The sequence below is a fragment of the Malus domestica genome, chromosome 15 (genome assembly GCF_042453785.1).
Source record: "Malus domestica chromosome 15, GDT2T_hap1".
Taxonomy (NCBI): domain Eukaryota; kingdom Viridiplantae; phylum Streptophyta; class Magnoliopsida; order Rosales; family Rosaceae; genus Malus; species Malus domestica.
The window spans coordinates 38,572,335-38,591,268 of NC_091675.1; the positions used below are offsets into that span (position 1 = coordinate 38,572,335).

Sequence of the window (18,934 nt, forward strand, 5' to 3'; positions counted from 1 at the left end):
CGTGTGAATGAGTTCAATCCCGCTTACATATCTTGCATTTAGGCACTTTTAGGTTTGAATTTACTCATATCTTCCACCTCACTACACTTTATAGCTTCGTCACCTTCTTGGTGTCGGCCAGCACAGCTCAATTCGGAGTCTAGGTGGACATTCTGAGTCGAAGTGTCCCATTTTAGACTTCTTTAAGTGATAAAATCTCCAACTAACGAAAATAAATAAATGAATAAATTGGGCCATCAAGAATAGGCAAAATAAGTGAACTAACCAAAATCAAAGTTTAGTAACTTGATAGTGATATATAATGCCTAAAAATGGATGGCTCTACTATTGAAAGATCAATTGAACCAAATAAATGTTTAATTGTAACTAACTTTGGATTTGGAGGTAGCCATTGGTATTTGGTTTCAAGTGAAATTAGGGAAAAATAAACATAGACTAAAGTAAGAAAAGTGACACACACACACTAATTAGTTGGATTGAGAATTGACATACAAATTTACGGATATAATGATACTGTGACGTTTCCATATCATTTAAGTTGATTTTTAATTTCTAATTAGGATTAAACTGCGAGGAAGCGCGTTTAATTAATAATCAAATATCTTTCTTTATATATATATATATATATATTTTTTTTTTTATAAATAAAATAAGAAAAAAACTAGAAAACGTTAAAACTCCCTCACTCCGAAAACGGTGTCCTTCCTTCCATCCAAAACCATTTCTTCTAATTTCTAAATCTCTCTCTCGGGTTGTTAATTTGTAATTAAATTCATTAAAATTTCCGATGACCACTCTCCCATTCTGCCACGTGTTATTCTCCAACTGTACGTACGGTTACTCCCGCCCAGCTGGATTCCCTCTTTCTCTCTCTCTCTCTCTCTCTCTCTTACATTGGAGTCATATTTCTCGCTCTAGCTGCGTCCCGTAAACTCTGTAGGTGCCCAAACCACACACCAGTCTGTTAGAATCGTTTCGCTTCCCCTCATACCAATAAACCAAACAAACTCCCTCCCTCTCTCTCTCTCTCTCTCTCTCTCTCTCTCTAGAAATATCTCTCTCTCTTCTTGTTCATGTTGTTTGATATTCTTTGAATCTATATATATATATATATGATATTTTCTACCTGCGCCAACCTCTGCGTGCGTACGCATGATCGCATTTTCTTCCATTACGATCGGGTTCGGATCACAACGCAGCATGGTAAATGAGGCGTACGCATCATCGCATTTTCTTTGTTATTTTCCTGCGTTTTCTCAGAAACCAAACACATTTTCTCTGTTTTTCTCCTGCGTTTTCTCGGCTACCAAACACATTTTCTTCCTTTTCTTTTTATATGTATTATCTAAATTGAAAGCAAGAAAAGGATTGAATTAATGCGAAATAATCTGGTTAATTTGGTGTAGCTAGCTTAGGTAGGGAGGAAAGCTCGCACTACTAGTAGTAGAAGAAGAAGATCCAGAATTACGTAGAGAGGAAGTGCTGGTCGTTGATTGATTGATTGATGTCAAACCTGGATCTGCCTGGCCCTAGCGGCCCTCAGGGGCTGACGAGACGGCCGTCGAGGAGCGCGGCCACCACTACTTTCTCCACGGAGGTCTTCGACAATGAGGTCGTCCCCTCCGCTCTCGCCTCCATCGCTCCCATCCTCCGTGTCGCCAGCGAGATCGAGGCCGACCGTCCTCGCGTCGCCTATCTCTGTACGTCGTCGTCTTAATCTCCTTCATCGATTAATTACGCATTAATTACTACTGTTATTGTACTTAATTAGTTTTGGAGGAATTCATGACTGCATGGTGTTTGTGAAAACGTATGTATGTATGTGAATAGGTCGGTTCTATGCGTTCGAGAAGGCGCACCGATTGGATCCGAGCTCCAGCGGCCGTGGCGTCCGCCAGTTCAAGACGTTGCTCCTCCAACGACTCGAGAGGGTAAAAATTTCTTTAATTTCCTTATATATTGATTATGATTATTTAATCAATTAATAGATTAAATTATTAATTAAGTAGCTGCTTACGCAATTACCTGGGTCCCCCAAGGATTTAACTTTTTTGTTGTCTCTCTCCCAAATTTTACAATTTTAATTAACCATTTCTAAATTTTGTCTTTCTCCAAGGATTTACCCTTTATTTTTTATTTTTTATAATTGTCTTTCTCCCAAGTGAACTGGGTCTCGAGTACTCGAATGTTGGATTTCCTAATTTTTCAATTTTAATCAAGAAAATAATTGGGATTTATTAACAAAATTTGCTTCAACAATTTCCACATAGATTAGTGAAGGGCTGCCTTTTGATTTCAAATGGGGTGGTGGATTTGAATGTAAGGGCATTTGATTGGGGCTTTTCACTGGTTTTCTTCTGCCCAACTGGCATTTAGATATATATATGTATATATGTATATGTGTGTATATATGTATTGTATTTTAGAACTGAGAAAATTAATGGATGTTGGATTTTATAGGACAATGCATCAAGTTTGGCTTCTCGGGTAAAAAAGACAGATGCCAGAGAAATTGAAAGCTTCTATCAGCAATATTATGAACATTATGTCAGAGCTCTTGACCAGGGTGAGCAGGCTGACAGGTGAGTAATCCCTAATAATGTTCTTCTTCTTCTTTTACTTAATTAGTTAATTGTATGCTGAAGTGAATTGCAAGTAAACCCTTTTATTTTTCCATATTCTGAAAACAGAGCCCAACTGGGCAAAGCCTACCAGTCTGCCGGAGTCCTTTTTGAAGTGCTTTGCGCTGTTAACAAGACAGAGAAGGTTGATGAAGTTGCTCCTGAGGTTTGTAATTAACTTACCCCCATTTCTCATTTTTATTATGTGTGTGTGTGTGTGTGTGTGTGTGTGTGATGCGTTTGATCAAACACAAAATACATAGGAATTCAATAGTAGGGAGGGAATTCGTTTGATGAATTTTGATCAAATGTGAAATACAGCTACCGTCTCTGAGACGGAGACACACTATTCTCTTCAACTCTATTACCTGAATTTCGCATGTATTGCTAAATCAGTTCGATTGCTCTATAGCTAATACTACTACCAAATTGAATTTAACTACCAAATTGACTTTAATTTCTCGTATCGTATTACACAACTTATTAATCACTTAACATGCTTAGCAAACCACTCCTCTGCACACTTTTTACAGCTGCTTCATCTTCAACATTGTACCTCATGGTCCAACTTTTGGAAGTGTCTTCACATAGCTATCAACCTAGAAGGAAACAAGCTTGTTTTAGTTTTCAGACTACATGCTAATTAATGTAAGATAGAACTTGTGGAAAGTGGCTTGATCATGTGCATATTTAGCATAAGCAGAACCCTTGCAAAAGGTGGCATGTAATTAAAAGTACAAAGATACAACTCTTCAGATGTGATTTGATTACTTACTAGTGTAACTGAACCGGCGACGATGGGGTTGATTAGGCTTTGTTGTCTTGTCAAGTCGGCCAAAGGAATTTGTAATCCTTTTAGAAAAAACAGATGTATATAATATAATACGTGTAAGAGAATTAGTGCATTCCAATAACAAGTTGGAGATGGATTGGAACCAAAAGTTATGTTCCACTATGAGGAGAAAGAAATGTATAACCAAACTCTGTAAAGCAAGCAAATGAAAATTACTAAATGAGAATTTGAAAATAGTAAATAATGATAAGCATTATGCAGGGAGGAGAACATAAAATACTATTATCAATAAAGATTTTTGTAACCTTTGTTTGTAGAAAGTTTTAAGCAGAAGACAAGATCCTCAACCCTGATGACAGAGTAATCATACAACCACCTAAAACATAACATAATTGTGTCTGAGTTGACAAACATTGTATGACAGAATATTCTATAAAAAAAATAAGAAAGAAAAGAGGAGTGACGGCAAAAAGACAGTACCCTTCTGTTCCTAATCCTATCCTTAAAGTACAGAAGAATCCATTGAGCAATGACAGAAACTACGAAGTGATTTTGAAATTTCTATTACATAATAATAGCCATAAATATATTTTAATGCTCTGAGCAGATTATTGCGGCTGCTAAAGATGTCCAAGAAAAGACGGAAATTTATGCTCCGTATAACATTCTTCCTTTGGATTCTGCTGGTGCTACTCAGTCTATCATGCAACTTGAAGAGGTATTTCACACTTGTTATTTATCCTGTTAGTGCTGATATACTTCGGCATCTTATATTCTTATTCTTTGGTGCCTGGTTTGGAATCTCAATGGAAGTTTTTTCTGTTTGCTTGTTAAAGGTTAAGGCTGCAGTGGGTGCACTGTGGAACACTCGTGGTTTGAACTGGCCTAGTGCATTCGATAACCGGCAGAAAGCTGGCGATCTTGACCTCCTTGATTGGCTGAGGGCCATGTTTGGATTCCAGGCATGAATAACAACGACCAATCTGAATGGTTAAGATTCACTCTATGACCTGAAGAAATTATTAACTCATTCATCTATTTTGGTGACTGCAGAAAGACAACGTGAGGAACCAGAGGGAGCATTTGATATTGCTACTTGCAAATACTCATATAAGGCTTCATCCCAAACCTGAACCTCTTAATAAGGTATGTCGGCTATGTCACTGTTGATGGTGACCGGATGAATTACATGGATGCATGCCAGAGCTTGTCTTGTTAGATTCGGATTTAAGGGTTTATGTGACAATGTACTCATGTATGTGCATGTGGTCCAGTATAATTTCTCCTTTTGATAATTTGAATTCCTTTCTGATAAATTTTCTTCATAATTTTTTATTGTTGAAATCATTGTGTTGTATTCAGATTCAGAGCACTCTCTTTTTATGAATTTTTCCCCCTTTGTGTGGCTTTTATTTCTTCCTGGCCTTAAACTAAGCTCGTCTCTTTTGTGCAGCTGGATGATCGAGCTGTTGATGCAGTTATGGGAAAACTTTTTAAGAACTACAAAACGTGGTGCAAATATTTGGGAAGAAAACATAGTTTGAGGTTTGATACAATGATATCTACAACAATTGTAATTGGTTCATGCTTCAAATTTTTTATGTTTGCTTTAAGCTGTACGTTTTGGCTTGATCTCCATGCAGACTTCCCCAAGGTCAGCAAGAAATACAGCAAAGGAAGATACTATACATGGGTTTATATCTTCTCATCTGGGGTGAAGCAGCGAACGTCCGCTTTATGCCAGAATGTTTGTGCTATATTTTTCATAATGTAATGATTTGTGGGTTTCTGTTTTTTGGTTAATCTATTTCTGGGTAATGAAAATTATGTGCTGACTTCTTACACATTGACGCCAACTATACATTCAGATGGCATATGAACTCCATGGTCTGTTGGCTGGAAATGTCAGCATTGTTACTGGGGAAAATATAAAGCCTTCTTATGGTGGGGATGATGAGGCTTTTTTACGGAAAGTTATAACCCCCTTATATCGTGTAATTGAAAAGGTATGTTGCCTGAGAAGTATGTGCGTCCTCTAGAAGTTTCAGGCCTTTATGCTATACACATGAGGATGTTTGTTATGATATTCCAGGAAGCCAAGAAGGGTGAAAATGGAAAAGCTCCTCACATATCTTGGTGCAACTATGACGATCTCAATGAATATTTCTGGTTTGTGTTATCAATATTTTGAGAAAGACTGGCATTTTATTTCTATCTAGGGCCTCGTATTCTATTTATATTGATATGATTCAGATTTAAATTCACTTACTTTCAGGTCGTCTGATTGCTTCTCTCTTGGTTGGCCCATGCGTGATGATGGTGATTTTTTCAAATCAACGCGTGACTTGGTGCAGGTACTCTTTTATTTTTCGCCACTGCCACCGCTATTCTTATGTTAATTTTCTGGAACTTGTATAAATGAAATCTCGTTCCAGGGGAGAAAGGGCTCTAGAAGAAAATCTGGAAGCACAGGAAAATCTTATTTTATTGAAACTCGGACATTTTGGCACATTTTTCGAAGTTTTGACCGGTTTTGGACCTTTTACGTTCTGGCTCTACAGGTATTTATTTACAACAGAGTGGATAAGTTCTAAAATGACACCATATGTTCCCTGTTCATTATGACTATCTGTTTAAATAATATATTATCTGGAACTGGATGACAGGCTCTGCTCATTATTGCTTTTAGAGGGATTTCACCATTGGATATTTTTCAAAAGGATGTCCTAAGAGATCTATCAAGTATTTTCATCACAGCGGCATTTCTTCGAGTCCTTCAAAGTATGACGTTCTTACTTAAAACTGCAATTCTCAAATGCTGTATCTCTGTTCGTATGCTACAAGAGCTATTATGTGCCAGAGCCAAAATTAATTATATTAGAAGTATCACTATACTTTGTGAAGGACAACTTCTTGTAAGCTGTTGGGGCCAAAAAGAATGTTATGACAAACGGCCTTTCACTAACTATATATATGAAGATGCATAGATCAGAATTCGTTTCTATTTTGGATGAGACTAGAAGCCTAGAAGGAAAAGAAAAATCTCTGTTCATGTATGCTTTAGTTTTCTGGTTGACCGATATAATACTTCAGCTTTTACACAAATAATGTTAGGGACAGAATTGAGTGTTGAAATATTTCCAGTTAAGTCCTTTTTTATGTTGAGGAAAAACTAGAGTACACAACTCTAACACAAGTGTTGGAGAGACAACACAAGTAAACAAATTACTTGTATTACACACACAAAATATTACAACACACAAACTCTTAAGGACACTCTTTAGAAGCTATGACACTCACTCTTTCTAGAGACACACTCTAGACCACTCACACTCTTCACAAGACTACTCACTTACAAGGCTTCTCACTCTCTTACTTAGCTCTCTTCTTGGCTACTTTCTCTTAGTTCTTTACATAGCACCACACCCATATTTATAGTGAGGTTTGCCAACTTTGGCATTGCTAGAACTTTCTAGCTATTAATCATGCATTGCCACCGACATATGGCTTTGCTAATTGGCCTCATATTTTCCTAGCTTCTAATATATTGTACAAATGCCCACCGACATGCTTGCTGGAGTTCTCTAGCAAAATCCCATGCTAGTTATGGTGAGCATACACCATAGTTATGGTGGTGAGCGAAAATGCTCCCGTTTCAAGGTGGGGATTTACCCCTGTTCACTATGACTGCCTGTTTCAGTAATATATAATTTGGAGCGACCAAGGGCCTTTTCTTGTATATCCTACTCGTTCAACGACCCTTCTCTTTCTCCTTTAATCCCGCCATTTGCAATTTGGAGGGCGAAAGTACACCTAGAGGTTTGCTTGTTAGCTTGGATTATTTCACATAGGTGGGCGCACCTCTTCTGAGTTTAGGGAAATTCTTGCACTGCATTTAAAAAAAAAAATTGGAATGTAGCTGTTACTAGTATCCTTTGTTTTTTCCTTTTTCTCTGTTGTTTTTAAGGTTGTTGGTGCTGTTTGAGTTCTCCAGTTCTTAGAAAGTGAGCAAATTTTAGTTTTTGAATTACTAGATATAGTAGTATTCATATATTTTCTTAAGCTGAATAGTTTTGTACCTATTGTGGAAAGCATTGTCCAGATCGGATATAACTGTTTGCTCTTGCCTTGTATTTCCTTGCATAACTTCTTTTGAGTTTTTCACTCATTCTTCCACGGTTTTATACGTAATCTTTACAGCAAGGTTTCTATGTGTCCTCATATCTACTTTGTATTTTGATGTAGGCATTTTGGATATTGTTTTAAACTTCCCGGGATATCATAGGTGGAGGTTCACTGATGTACTGCGAAATATTCTCAAGATAATTGTTAGTCTTGCATGGGCAATCATTCTTCCACTGTTTTATGTGCATTCCTTCAATAATGCCCCTAAACAAATCATGGATGTACTGTCATTCCTTAAGAATGTGAATGGTGTTCCTCCTTTATACATCATGGCTGTTGCAGTATATTTGCTGCCAAATTTACTAGCGGCATTTTTGTTCCTTTTCCCGCTGTTCCGACGATGGATTGAAAACTCAGACTGGCATATCATTAGGTTCCTCCTGTGGTGGTCACAGGTATTTCTGTTTCCTTGATCACCCTTTCGCAAAATTTCTACTATATTTTACTTGGGTTTGAATTCACGAATGGCAGTCTGTTATGAAATAGTCTTTTGATTAATGCTAGCTAATGGTTAGACCATACCAGTGCATGAGACCAAAAGTACCATTTGGTATCTAAAATCCATTTACCTAGTCATATTCAGCCATATGATTAATCCTTGTATGAAACCAAGATCTTGGAGTTAATGATAAGTTTTTTTTTTTTTTGTTTTTTTAATTTTTTTTTGGTAAAGCCTACAAATTCTACCTGTTAAGAACTAATGTACTTAAAGAGTTTTTGTACCTATTCTCTTGCAAAAAAACTAATTGCTTATGGACTATGCTGTAAAAAGGTTTTGATTAATCTTTATCTTTCTGCAGCCAAGAATCTATGTCGGGAGGGGAATGCATGAAAGTCAATTTGCCCTTATTAAGTGAGTTTGATGAGGAACAGGCACCCAATTTCATCCTAACTATATGGCTTAGCTTCTTTTTATCTTTTGGGGTTGGTTGTTTGAGATTTGCGTTTGTTCTGATTTCCTATGCAATTTGCAGGTATACTATTTTTTGGGTGCTGCTTTTGGCTTGCAAGTTTACAGTTAGCTATCTTATCCAGGTGGGAGTTGTCAAATAACATTTTTGTGATATTTTAGATTCTTTTTATGAATTAGATTTTAATAATTGTGTTCTTAATTATCTGCCTGTTCTGTTTCCAGATAAAACCTTTGGTGAAGCCAACTAGAGACATTATGAACATTCGTCGTGTAGATTATCAATGGCATGAATTTTTCCCTAATGGTAATCATTTCTATTGCTTTAATCTTTGCATGGTTTTCAACTTGTGGTTTTGTGCTAAGTAATCCTTTATTGATGCAGCTCAAAACAACTATGGAGCAGTTGTGTCACTTTGGGCACCAGTAATCTTGGTCTGTATCTTCCCCATGATTGAATCAATATCTTGAAAGTTTACTGAATTTTTCAGGATGTAACTATCTTATATTAACTTTAATAAACCATCTCATACTTTTTCATGAATTCAATGCAGGTTTATTTGATGGACACTCAAATATGGTATGCTATCTTTCAGACTTTGTATGGTGGTGTTGTTGGGGCATTTGATCGCCTAGGAGAGGTGATCCTTTGATCTCTGTCTCGTCCCTGCTTCTCTCTCCCCCCAACTATTTTCCCTAATTTCAAAACTATCTGTTACCTCTTGTCTCATATTGTGTATTCATGAAATTATACGTCTGTTAAGATAAAACTGTCTGACTTCTGTTCTCTGTCATTCATGAAATTATACACATATAGAGAGAGAATTGTCTGACTTCTGCTGTGTCATTCTTTATTACTGTACATGATACCTTGGCCAATTTATCTAGTTTTGTTTTTAATTGCCAAAAGAAGAGTCATAGGTAAATGTAGTACCATTCTAGCACTTCTGTATTTGGGTTTGAGAATTGAATCCTTGTCTAAAATTTCAACACCATCTGTTGTATTGTTCCACTATCAATTTGCCAGAGACTTTTTCGAGAGAAATTAACATGGATCATATTCTAAACCAAATAAAGTTTATACTTATCTGCCCAAATATATGTTGCTTAAGACAATCATGTAGTTTACTCTATTGAAGGCTTTATTCAAGACATGCTTTTTTTTAGATCTCTTTACAAACATCAAGAATATGACTATCATCAAGGTGTATTTTAATTGAACAATAGTCTTTATATGCCTCATCTTTGCTTTGTCTTGGATTGTTATTCATATATATTTTCGCCTTTTCCAGATTCGGACACTTGGTATGCTGAGATCACGGTTCCAGTCTCTACCTGGTGCATTCAACACATACCTAGTGCCTTCAGATAAGTCAACAAAAAGGGGATTCTCCTTCTCAAAGCGTTTTGTGGAGGTTGATTAATTTTTTTACAACTTTCATACTTAAGTAAAACCTTTAAGCACACTTATAATTAGCACACATATTTAGCATTTAAGATTTCGTGGCTGTAGATTACAGCAAGCAGGAGAAGTGAAGCTGCAAAGTTTGCTCAGATGTGGAATGAAGTGATATGTAGCTTCCGTGAGGAAGATATCATAAATGACAGGTAACGCTCACCAACATAATTTTATTATTCATTTATTCAGCCTCTTACTCATCATGAGGTACAAACTAAACTGGTTCTTTTACTTCAGGGAAATGGATTTGCTGCTAGTTCCTTATTCATCAGATCCCAGCCTGAAGATAATTCAGTGGCCACCCTTCTTGCTTGCTAGCAAAGTCAGTACCGTTCTTTTAAAGTCTTGTTTAAGTTACTTGGTTTTATTGTTGACTCTGTCTACCTTTACAGATCCCAATAGCATTAGATATGGCAGTTCAATTTAAATCGAAGGACTCCGATCTCTGGAAGCGGATATGTGCAGATGAATATATGAAATGTGCTGTGATTGAATGTTATGAATCTTTCAAACATGTCCTTAGTACTCTGGTAGTTGGAGAAAATGAGAAAAGGTCCGTACTGCTGCATAGTGTTTCGTTTTTTAATATTAGTGTTCAATTTCTGTAATACCCAAGCATAGGATAAGACTGATATTTGGGCCTTTACAATTGCATGCTAACAGTATTTAGAGCCTTTAGTGTTTGCTAAAATCTTGCCATCATTTACTCCTTTGGCCCCCATCCTCCTTTCCCACAGATAATAATTTTTTGGCTATTCAGTAGTGTCCTATATAGTTGATGCTTTCCTATAATTGAGGTCCTCATAGTATAATATAAGGCTATCACTTGAAAGGAAGTGTGTTCAATTTCTTCATTTTTTTTGTTAAGCAGGAGATTATTCAAGAACAATTGTGTATTCATCTTATTTTTTATCATTGCGAAAAATTCTGATTGGGTTATTATCTGACAGGATAATTGGCATCATCGTGAAGGAAATTGAAAGTAACATTTCAAAGAATACATTTCTTGTAAATTTTAGAATGGGTTCTTTGCCCACTCTTTGCAATAAATTTGTAGAGCTTGTGAGGATCTTGGTGAGTCATATGTGAAAGAATAATTAATTCTGCAGTATGTGCTTGTTTTGGCTATTATCTTAATAGAAACTTACCACTTTCTTTCATGTTGCAGAAAGATGGTGATTCATCCAAGCGATCTTCAGTGGTGTTGTTGCTTCAAGATATGCTGGAAGTAGTCACTCGGGATATGATGGTGAATGAGATCCGGTCAGTAAACTTTAGTAACATAATATTTGGATGAAAATATTTAATTTGTTTAGTCAAAAAGTCATAATGCTTGGATGCTTTGCGTTAAATCTTAACAGTTCTTGTATTTCCTCATGTGATATTTTGTAGAGAGTTGGTTGAAGTTGGTCATAGTAGCAAGGATGCTGGAAGGCAACTTTTTGCTGGAACTGATGCAAAACCTGCAATATTATTCCCTCCTCCAGTTACAGCACGGTGGGAAGAGCAGGTAAGTGTATAGAACTACTCAATAATTTCAAAGTCAATTGTTTTTCAGAAACAATCCTATGATAGTTAATGCTATAAAAATTGTATGAAGTTGACACACTTTCGCGGATTACATTTCAGATAAGCCGCCTCCATCTTCTGCTAACAGTTAAGGAATCTGCCATTGACGTACCAACAAACCTAGAAGCGCGTAGAAGGATTGCATTTTTTACAAATTCATTGTTCATGGATATGCCGCGTGCTCCCCGAGTCCGTAAAATGCTTTCATTCAGGTTTGTTATGTTCATACATATTAGCTATTGTGCTTAGGGCATATCTGAGTTCCATTAAGTCAATTATTCCTTAAACCAAGTTGTTAGGGTCTCATTTTGCTGGTGGATGTCTGCTTACTTATATTTCCATCATTAGATATGGGGTCTTTTAATGTGTGCATCTCTAAATTATTGGAGCATTAGAAAGCGTCATGACTTACAAAATGACCAAACGTTCCGATTACTTTATTTGGTTTCTCCTTCTGATGTTTAATCAGTGGGAGCAGTGAGTTTTGTAATTTGTTTTTTCCTTTCTATGTTCAATTGAAAATTAGTGTAATTTCTTTATCATTTAAGACATATCACATACGAAACCTTTGGGTTTTCTGACGGGCCAGTGTCCTGAATAACAGGCCAAGGTTTTCAGGCTTCAGATGTCTTTTCCATAAAATAATTTCTATTTTACATTGTTGCCCATTGACAGCATCATGACCCCATACTATAGTGAGGAGACTGTGTATTCCAAATCAGACCTTGAGATGGAAAATGAAGATGGTGTATCAATCATATACTACTTGCAGAAGATTTTCCCAGGTTAGTAAAACTATCTTGTAACATGCTCGACTCTTTTGAAGTCAATGTGTGAATGATTTGACACCCATTTTGTGACTTTTCTAGATGAATGGAATAACTTCATGGAGCGCCTTAATTGTAAAAAGGATAGTGAAATATGGGAGAATGAAGAAAACATTTTGCATCTTCGTCATTGGGTCTCCTTACGAGGACAAACTCTCTGCAGGACTGGTATTTGATTTATCATCTTCTTCTTTATGAAGTGTTATTTCTGGTACTAATTGTTTTAATGTTGTAGTTAGAGGAATGATGTACTACCGACGAGCACTGAAGCTTCAGGCTTTTCTTGACATGGCTACTGAAACCGGTAAGACTAAGAGCATGGTTCCTATTTTCTCCAATAATGTTTAACTAGTTATCAAAATAAAAGAAATCAACGCATGTGAATATAGTGCCATCATGCCTAAGATCTCCACCTTACTCAAGTATGCAAAGAGCGCATAATCTTTTCCATTTTCATTTTTTTCACTCTTTTGATGGTATGCAGTCGAGTGTCTAATGAAGTTGTTATAGTGGAGGTAAATATGTTGGTTACTAATTATTTTAGTTATAAGTAGATATACTAGATGGCTACAAAGCAATCATGGTTCCACCAGAAGAAGAAAAGAAAAGCCAGAGATCCCTTTATGCTCAATTAGAAGCAGTGGCTGACCTTAAATTCACCTATGTTGCTACCTGCCAAAACTATGGCAATCAGAAACGCAGTGGAGATCGACGTGCAACAGACATCTTGAATCTGATGGTTAAGTATGAATCTGTCTGATAAGTCAAAATATTTTTGCAATTTGATTTCTTAAAGTAGTGTCTTTGAGCTCATTTTCTTGAAGAATCTTATTCCTTGTTGTTCCCTTATAGTAATCCCTCTCTTCGGGTTGCATATATCGATGAAGTTGAAGAGAGTGATGCTGGTAGTGGAAAGGTGCAAAAGGTTTACTACTCTGTCTTGGTCAAAGCTGTTGACAATCATGACCAGGTAATCACTTCACCTTATAACAGAACCACCACGTTCACCATGTTGCTTTTTGTACCTAAAACACTAATTATTTTTCTAAATTTCCGAAGGAAATATATCGTATAAAATTGCCTGGTTCGGCAAAGATTGGAGAAGGAAAACCTGAAAACCAGAATCATGCTATAATTTTTACTCGAGGTGAAGCTCTTCAGGCCATTGACATGAACCAGGTGAAACCTTTGGAAGTCTTGAATTATGATAAGTTCTATTTTAATTTTTCAGTCCAACTGAGATGTACTTTTCCAATCTCTTGTAGGACAATTACTTAGAAGAAGCTTTTAAAATGCGAAACCTTCTTGAAGAATTTAATGAGGACCATGGAGTGCGTCCACCTTCAATTTTAGGTGTTCGTGAGCATATCTTTACTGGAAGGTTTGATACTTGTTAGCTTTTTCTTTTTATGTTTAATTAACAAATGGAGATTGTATTGCTACGTTTATATCCTGTACTTCTAAGACATCTGATTTGTATTCTATGTTAACTGCAGTGTTTCTTCATTGGCCTGGTTTATGTCAAATCAAGAAATGAGCTTTGTGACCATAGGTCAAAGAGTTCTTGCAAGACCTTTGAAGTATGTTTTCTCTTCCACTATTTAACTCTTTAAGTAATCCAAGGCAAATGTTTAGAAAGATCTGAATCATTTTTATAATAGAGCAGTACCTTTTAGTCTGGAATAATTATTCAGATTAGACTTAATTAATAAATGAGTGTTGCCATACTTTGGGGGTATGTTGCATCTGTTGATATAAGTAGAAGATGGTGATCTCAGTTATGTAGGGAATTTGTTTATAAACCAATGTATTCCGGTGAACTATCTAACCTCTCTCATGTTACCCTTTTTCCCTAGTCCCCTTTTCTAGTCCATCTTGAGGTCACCGTTTTTCTTTTTCTTAAACCATGATGAACATGTGGGCCTCAGTTACTGACGAAATTGGAACTAAGATTCATCTCTGTTCTAAAATGAAATTCATATGATATATATTTGATTTAAATAAGTTTTTAAGTCATGTACTTATTATCTATTGGTTTCAGGATTCGCTTCCACTATGGACACCCAGATGTCTTTGATAGAATCTTCCACATTACTCGTGGTGGCATGAGCAAGGCTTCCCGTGGCATCAATCTTAGCGAGGACATCTTTGCTGGTAACATTTGTGGATACCACACACACATGCACAAATGAATGTGTGTATATGCAGGAGAACAGACTAATATCTGCTTTATGACATGAGTACTTGCTGTGTAGGTTTTAACTCAACGTTAAGGAGAGGGAACATTACGCATCATGAATATATTCAAGTTGGGAAGGGTAGGGATGTTGGGCTCAACCAAATCTCTCTCTTTGAAGCTAAAGTTGCTTGTGGTAATGGAGAGCAGACGCTAAGCAGGGATATCTACCGCTTGGGGCACCGTTTTGACTTCTTTCGCATGTTGTCCTGTTATTTTTCGACAATAGGGTTTTATATCAGCGCAATGGTAATCTGTCTTTAACTTTTACCTTTATTTTCTGTTTTTAGTTGTAAAATGTTACTCTATTTGTTTATTCATATTGTCATTCTTCAGTGAATTCATCCTTGAGTATGTTGCAAAATAATTTCAATGAACTGAAATCCTAGATGTCATGCTACATCAAGTTGATTCATTTAAATTGATGGGCTGTATCGAATAAAATTACTGTGAACTTCTCATGCTTCTTACTATTTAGAGCCCGAAGTGTAAGAAAATGTTGGTAGCTTTATTCCATTGAAAAACACAAGTAATTAGCATTTATATCATCGAGCCCTTGGCAGCATAGATGGCTACGTTACTTAAAATACTAGGTGGTTGAAACTGTACAGATCCGATATCTGTGGAAGTCTGGTTCAGTTTTATTTGATAAATAACCATGGAAATTATGTCCCTATTATCCAAATGTTATGCTTTGCAGTCCTACAATATCCTTGATTACGCTCTCTCACTCAGCCATCACATTTCCTGGTAAAACTATATTACGCGAGTCCAATATTGGAAAGCACAATTCTTTGTGTAATGGGAGAAACTGAGCATTCTCTGTTCAGTTCCTCAAAAAAAGTTTTGCATTTTCATTTTCTTGCTAACATGAACTTTTTCTTGTAATGCAGTTGGTTGTCCTTACAGTCTATGCTTTCTTGTACGGAAGACTTTACTTGTCATTAAGTGGAATGGAGAAGACAATTGTGAACTATGCCGCCACCAGGGGAAATAATGTTCTACAAACAGCCATGGCTTCACAATCTGTTTTCCAATTAGGTCTTTTAACTTCCTTGCCCATGATCATGGAAATTGGACTAGAAAGAGGGTTCAGAACTGCATTAGGGGACATGATAATCATGCAGCTGCAACTAGCATCTGTTTTCTTCACCTTCTCTCTTGGTACAAAAGTTCATTATTTTGGCCGAACAGTGCTGCACGGTGGGGCTAAATACAGAGCAACTGGCCGTGGCTTTGTTGTCCGGCATGAAAAGTTTGCCGAGAACTACAGGATGTACTCAAGGAGTCACTTTGTGAAAGGCCTCGAACTTATGGTACTGCTTATAGTTTATCAGATATATGGTTCAGCAGTAAAAGGCACAATATCATATATCTTTGTCACATTCTCCATGTGGTTCTTAGTGGTTTCGTGGCTGTTCGCTCCCTTCCTGTTTAACCCTTCGGGATTTGAATGGCAAAAGATAGTCGAAGATTGGGATGATTGGGCAAAATGGATAAGTAGCCCTGGTGGTATTGGTGTGCCAGCAACCAAGAGCTGGGAGTCTTGGTGGGATGAGGAACAAGAACACCTCCACCACACAGGGGTTTTGGGACGATTTTGGGAGATTGTTCTTGCTCTGCGCTTCTTTCTCTTCCAATACGGAATTGTGTACCATCTAAATGTGGCCAGGGGTGATAAAAGCATCATGGTAAGCATCATTCCGTTTCTTATTTACTGCCGTATTTGTGTCTTTTCTCTAAAAAAAAGCAACAAGTTCCATATTCTTTGAAGCTTACCAGCCTGTTCAGAACTCCTTGTCTGCTTGCCAAATCTCCTTTATTAACTGGAATAATTTTTTTTTTATTTTTTTTTGTGTACGATTGCAGGTTTATGGGCTGTCATGGCTGGTCATTGTCGCTGTGATGATCATCCTAAAGGTTAGTATTCAAGCTTCTAATACTTTCTGGTTGCAAGTGATGTTTTCACATCTCAAAAAATTTATTCCATTGACTGGTGAACTTTCACATCGAAATCTTAGGTTGTGTCAATGGGAAGACAGCGGTTCAGTGCAGATTTCCAGCTGATGTTCAGGCTTCTCAAGTTGTTCCTGTTTATTGGGTTTGTTGTCACTATTGGAATGCTTTTCGCTTTCCTCAGTCTTACTGTTGGCGACATCTTTGTGAGCTTATTGGCCTTCTTGCCTACTGGATGGGCGCTACTACTGGTACATGCCTCATACGAATCTTAAACCTACTTTGCTTTTCTATGTCGTCAACTTTTCTACATGTTAACGTTTGCGTACACTGCTGGTGTTGTTGCATGATGAGCAGATGTCACAAGCGTGCAAGCCATTGGTGAAGGTCCTTGGAATGTGGGGATCTGTCAAAGCTCTAGCAAGAGGGTATGAGTACGTGATGGGGCTCGTCATCTTCGCACCAGTAGCTGTTCTTGCATGGTTCCCATTTGTCTCAGAGTTCCAGACCAGGCTGCTATTCAACCAAGCTTTCAGCCGAGGGCTCCAGATCCAGCGTATTCTTGCTGGTGGGAAGAAGCACAAGTCAGACTAAACCCATTGCCGTATTTATCGACCTAGCTAGCTAGAGAGATAAAAAAGGAGGTGACAGACAAATTCGGAGAGACTTCTAAGTCATGAAGTGAGTATACATACATACAATACATACATACATACATACATATTCCGTGGCATGTAAGTGACGTGTGTATTACATGAAACCGAAATGTACTATTAGAATACATGCATCACATAATGTGTTTTGTAGTAACAAGTGATGAATCTTTGTTTAGTACTTGAACGAAAGGATAGATGAGAGGAAGGAGGGAGAAGTGAAGGAGATCAACTCCAAGACTCCTTGTGTTAGACTACAAAAGAAAAGTTTCAATGCAATTAATTACCTTCACTATCCTCGCATCTCACACATACTTTTTTTAAGATTCAATAGCTTCCAATTAAAATATTGGGGGACCCTTTGATCAAGCGCAACTTGAACTTTGAGACGATTAACTCCCCTTATTCGTTTCCGGTACCAGACTTTGAGATACCTCGAAAGAAAAACTTGTCTAATTAGGAGATACTAGAAAAACTGCCCACCCTTTACTATGGATTTTGAAATCATTATCCACAAAAGACATGAATAATTTGCACAAAAAGATGCACTACAAAGGTGGTACGAACGGAATCACACCCTAAAATGCACCAATGCAGATAACAATACATTGAGTAATCAAAAAATTTCCGCATCTTAATTAATATAAGGGGGCAGACAGTTCCCGAGTTTGAAAATCCTCCTTTCCTCACTGTCTCACTACTATAATTACTACTACTATTATTTCATTTTCCAATTGGTACTACTATCAATTTATTTTCTTGGTCAGAAAAATTGGTATTAAAACTTAGCCTCTATCTTTTGAGGGCATTTATTTACCGAGGGATAGTTACCATCTGTCATGCCACCTAAAATTACAAAAACTTAGATCTAAGGTTATACAGATAAACTATAGCTATTTCAAAAGATATCTATTTTCATATTTCTCGTATAACGTATATACATAAGACTATGATAGTGTAGTAACGGAAAATAGACTTAGGCCTAGTTTGGTATTACTTTTTTTTTTTTCCAGCAAAAGCTGTTTCATTTTAAAATTAAACAGTATAAAAGTGTAGTGAAAATAATAAGCAGACTTTTAGTACTCAAATTTTAGATTTGTATTTCTAAAATTGACAAGCTTCGAACCTGTAGTATCGTTACAAATATCCTTTCACTTGGCACTTCTGAATTAAACAAATCTAGCCTCATTTTGGCCATTAATTAGCGACACCCATCTAAGAATCGCAATTATCTCCATCTCTATGCATCAATTAGTTCAGACATGAATAGTTGAAGACTATCTTTCACATATAAATATGTAAAGAAATAGATAAAAACCTCTTATATTGCTAACTCGATATCTAAGTGAGTGGCAACTGCTACTTGCATGAGAACTGTTGATGCACAAAAGTGAGGACTTTGGTACAACAGAAAGTGTCAAGTTTGTGACCTTCGCTAGATTGCTCCGGTCATTAGTGTGAATAAGTATGTAAACGGATAGGGACAGGGAAGCAAACACAAGATGTACGTGGTTCACCCAGATTGGCTACGTCCACGGAGTAAAGGAGTTCTCATTAATTGTGAAGGGTTTACACAAGTACATAGGTTCAAGCTCTCCTTTAGTGAGTACTAGTGAATGATTTAGTATAAAATGACATTAGGAAATATTGTGGGAGAATGATCTCCTTTTATAGAAGAGTTTCTAGCTTTGTTCTGACATTGTCACGTGTCGTGTTGTGATTGGC

At 36.9% G+C, this 18,934-nt stretch overlaps 1 protein-coding gene and 1 non-coding gene across 3 annotated transcripts; both read left to right on the forward strand.

Moving 5' to 3' along the window:
- The first annotated feature begins 916 nt into the window (after positions 1-916).
- On the forward strand, positions 917-17,504 carry LOC103401830 (callose synthase 5-like). 2 transcript variants are annotated; one of them, XM_029093227.2, is made up of 43 exons: positions 917-1,203; positions 1,407-1,700; positions 1,831-1,931; positions 2,461-2,582; positions 2,691-2,787; positions 4,022-4,132; positions 4,251-4,376; positions 4,468-4,560; positions 4,868-4,959; positions 5,058-5,184; positions 5,283-5,420; positions 5,507-5,583; positions 5,690-5,768; positions 5,850-5,975; positions 6,081-6,195; positions 7,660-7,994; positions 8,400-8,452; positions 8,574-8,634; positions 8,735-8,816; positions 8,895-8,944; positions 9,064-9,150; positions 9,802-9,924; positions 10,023-10,117; positions 10,206-10,290; positions 10,361-10,521; positions 10,919-11,042; positions 11,137-11,231; positions 11,361-11,478; positions 11,598-11,749; positions 12,213-12,322; positions 12,407-12,532; positions 12,600-12,668; positions 12,919-13,108; positions 13,217-13,334; positions 13,424-13,543; positions 13,630-13,745; positions 13,861-13,944; positions 14,406-14,518; positions 14,620-14,849; positions 15,494-16,291; positions 16,470-16,520; positions 16,622-16,807; positions 16,914-17,504. In XM_029093227.2, exons 2-43 carry the CDS (start codon positions 1,505-1,507, stop codon positions 17,148-17,150), a joined length of 5,769 nt encoding a protein of 1,922 aa, XP_028949060.2. In that variant the 5' UTR covers positions 917-1,203; positions 1,407-1,504; the 3' UTR covers positions 17,151-17,504. The 2 variants fall into 2 exon arrangements, with proteins under 2 accessions (XP_028949060.2, XP_070669257.1); XM_070813156.1 differs by having other exon boundaries at positions 1,024-1,203; positions 1,411-1,700.
- Positions 12,597-12,677, forward strand: LOC139192630 (small nucleolar RNA J33). The gene has a single exon (XR_011576845.1). It is a non-coding gene; the product is annotated as a small nucleolar RNA J33 (small nucleolar RNA).
- Positions 17,505-18,934: the final 1,430 nt, after the last annotated feature.